This window comes from Panicum hallii, chromosome 6 (genome assembly GCF_002211085.1).
Source record: "Panicum hallii strain FIL2 chromosome 6, PHallii_v3.1, whole genome shotgun sequence".
Classification (NCBI taxonomy): domain Eukaryota; kingdom Viridiplantae; phylum Streptophyta; class Magnoliopsida; order Poales; family Poaceae; genus Panicum; species Panicum hallii.
The window spans coordinates 39,390,124-39,393,649 of record NC_038047.1 but is presented as its reverse complement, the minus strand read 5'-3'; the positions used below and the strand labels follow the sequence as shown (position 1 = coordinate 39,393,649).

The 3,526-nt window shown below is 49.3% G+C and overlaps 1 protein-coding gene across 1 annotated transcript; it reads right to left on the bottom strand.

The window, feature by feature from the left end:
- Window positions 1-1,796: 1,796 nt before the first annotated feature.
- LOC112897651 (cytosolic sulfotransferase 5-like) lies at window positions 1,797-3,260 on the bottom strand. The gene has a single exon (XM_025966005.1). The coding sequence runs from the start codon at window positions 3,133-3,135 to the stop codon at window positions 2,038-2,040; it is 1,098 nt and encodes a 365-aa protein (XP_025821790.1). The 5' UTR covers window positions 3,136-3,260; the 3' UTR covers window positions 1,797-2,037.
- Window positions 3,261-3,526: the final 266 nt, after the last annotated feature.

The window sequence follows — 3,526 nt, the reverse complement described above, 5'->3', positions numbered from 1 at the left end:
ATGCGAGAATTCAACTGAGGGTGTGTTCGTTTCCTCCCCTCTAAAGTTTAGACCCGTCACATCAAAGAGAATCTTGCTATTTAGAAGTATTAAATAAAATCTATTTATAAAACTTTTTGCACATATGGGTGCTAATTCGCGAGACAAATTTAATGAGCCTAATTAATCCATAATTTGCCACAGTGATGCTACAGTAATCATCCGCTAATCATGGACTAATATACCTCATTAGATTCGTCTCGCGAATTAGCCCTGGGGTTCTGCAATTAATTTTATAATTAGACTTTATTTAATACTTCTAAATGATAATATTTTCTTTGATGTGATACCTCTAAACTTTAGATCGTAGGAAACGAACGCACCCTGAGTTTAGGAATTTATGGACAGCCTAACCCAGGGGGTGTTTAGATCGCAAATATTTATAACATTTGGAACTTTTTGCTACTGTAGCGTTTTCGTTTGTATTTGACAAATTTTATCTGATCATGGTGTAACTAGGCTTAAAAGATTCGTCTCGTGATGTACAATTAAACTGTGCAATTAGTTATTTTTTTACATACATTTACTGCTCCATACACGCGTTCCAAAATTGATGTGATGGAGAGAGAGTGTAAAAATTTGAAACTTTGAATGCATCTAAACGGAGCCCATTTGAGCTGCGTTCAGTTGGCACTTGGCACTTAGCAGCCATCACATCATACTCGTGCCATGAATATCTTGGTGAGCTCTCAATGCCATGTAGTGCTGTAGGACAGGACAGCGAAAATGATTGATGGGGAACATGGATCTGCCTCATTTATGGGCAAAATGAAGGAGATTGCGCAAACAATGAGCGTCATTGGTCATCAAGAGAAGAGGTGGACGTGAGGTAGGTGCTTAAACATTGGAGGCACACTTCTTCATTTATTTACTTCTGTTTAATGAACAGCCGCTCGCGTCGCTCAGGATGGGCGCCCGCCTGAGCATCGAGTCCCCCACCGCCGCCGCCTCCGGCCCCTGATTCTCCTCGCCTCTAGCCTCCTAGCCGGTGGCAAGGAGGAGCATGCGTCCGTCATCTCTAGTAGATCTACTATTTTCTTAAGTTTTTTTCAATAATTTTCCTTTCCTTCACAGTAATTGGGCTAGGGTTTGGATTCGTCGTTTCGATGTTTTCGATCTGAGTTTCTATTTTGTACTGAATTTTCTCTAAGAGACGCGTCATTTTCTCCGACGGCGGCGTGTTCGTCACAGAGGGATCGAGGTAGTTAGCCTAGTCCACTTTGAAGAGGGATTGGATCTGTTTCCCCCTTTGGTGGAATCATCTTATCGGCCGTTGGTGATACTACTGGCGGTGGCATATCTGTCCTTCCGGCCGCCACTGGTGATAGCTAACGGCGGTGTCGGATCTTATGGTCGGTTCAACTTTCAGAAGATATGGCTGATGTGCTGGGTTCAACTTTAAGAAGATATGGCCGATGTGCTTTCGGCATGCTTTACTCCCTACAGTGGTTGAGCATATTATATCTTTTTTGCGGTCTCCACGATCGTAGACTCTTCTGTTGGTGGAATTTACGATTCTTGTAGCCAGATTTGGTGAAATTCCATGGCAATGGAGTTTCCTCGAGCAGTGGACATCGCCGGATGCAAGGAAGATGAAGGGTAGGGATCTAATGGCGTGCTTCAATATAATTTTATTTTATATTAAGGTCTCAGTTGTAAAAGGATTCTCTTTTAATGAAATCCGGTACCTTTCTTAAAAAAACATGCACCTTCATCTTTTTTAATATTTGATTAAAAAATTAGTCCAAGAATCTAGGTAAGCAAACGGTTGATATTGACCATAGATTTACTTCTCTACGGCAAGAGATTTGCCGAGAATTTTATTAGAAGAAGTAAAATCACAAAGACACAAAACAAAGGAAAAAAACAGAAACAGCACAGATGCCACACAACAGCATCTGCTGAACAAACAACTCGTAGGCCATAGATTTGCTTTAACACACCATGCTGATGGCCAAACCGAAATGCACGGCATGATTATTCAGAGCCACACGTGCCTTAGCTGCTTGTGTCGCCAAAGGAAAATCCTGACCCCTCGAGCGCCTCCTCGACGACGCCGTCCAGCCTCGCCGCCATATCCGGCGTCATGTGGTTCCTCCAGTCCCCCGCCACCCCTTTCCTGAAGAAATGCTGGTTGCCGATGGTCAGCAGGCCCCTGACCACGTAGGCCCCGCTCCTGTTCACCGCCAGGCTCCGCTGCTTCTCCATGCCGCACAGCTCGAGGATGGCGCGCACCACGCCGGCCTCCTCCTCCGCCTCCGAGAACGGGCACCCCATGAACGCCGCGATCCTCCGCAGGTTGCCCGCCGGGTCCCGCAGCATCTCCTCGTACCTGAGGCACAGCACGCTGCCGGGCCGCCGCCTGCTCGCCTCCCAGTACTCGCGGGCGTGCTCCCACTGCGGGCCCAGCCCGTAGCGGCCCTGGCAGAAGAGCTCGAACGCCTCCTCGAACTTGGCTTTCTCCGGCCGCGGCGCGCCCTGCTTGGCGTCGTCGCCGCCGCCTGCCGTCGTCATCACCACGCCGGAGTTGAAGTGCCAGAGGGAGACCAGCGTGTCCTTGGGGTCCCGGATGACGTACACGATCCGGCACCCGGAGCCGTCACCCGCCGTGGCGCGCGCCGGGAGCAGGGAGTAGGGCAGGTGCGTCCCGAGGAGGCGCGGCGCCTCGCCGTCGTCTTCGTCGCCGCCTTGCAGGAACCGGAGGGTGTCGATGTTCCTGACGCAGTCGTGGGCGTTGCGGCGGAGGAGCGGGTGCCCGCCGTCGAGCGGCGGGTGCGAGGACCGGCGCGCGGTGGCGAAGCACAGGGACTTGAGCCAGGTGGTGCCGCACTTGGGGAAGCTCGCGACGAGGACGTCCGTCGGGCTCAGCGAGAAGCGGGCGTGGACCTCGGGGAGGCTCAGCAGGCTGATCTCCGGGAGCCAGAACCCGCGGTACTGGCGGAGGGAAGGAAACATCGAGCACTGTGGCCCTTGGGGAAGGGAGGCCACGACCTCGGCGAAGTTGGCCGGGAGGACGACGCCGCCGTGTGTCGGGGTGGACTCGTCGCCCTTCCCGGCAGCCATCCTCTCCTGGTGCTCTTTTGGATGCGTTGCCATGCTTACCTACAACGTAGTACACAGATTTTTTTTTGTGTGTGTGTCAGATGACTGAGCCAAGAACAGTGGAGTGGAGCATTATACTGGTGCCTCGTACAGGCACGAGGGAGAGCATCTCAGACGCATTACCTATATATTAAATATAAAATACTTTATTTCCATTATTAATAATTTTTTTATTTTTTGATAATAATTGCTGAGGGGACTACCAAAATCCAATCATTAAAAATAGAGTAGAGGAATGAATCTTCTTTATTTAGGTGAGAGAAAGATGTGTTTTTATCGTGGAGATCGGATTGGTAATCTGTTGTTAAAGCATCTTCAATTATTAAAATATTAATTTTTAGTATTAAGGAGAGGAACAAGTTAATTTTAATATTAAGGAGAGGAA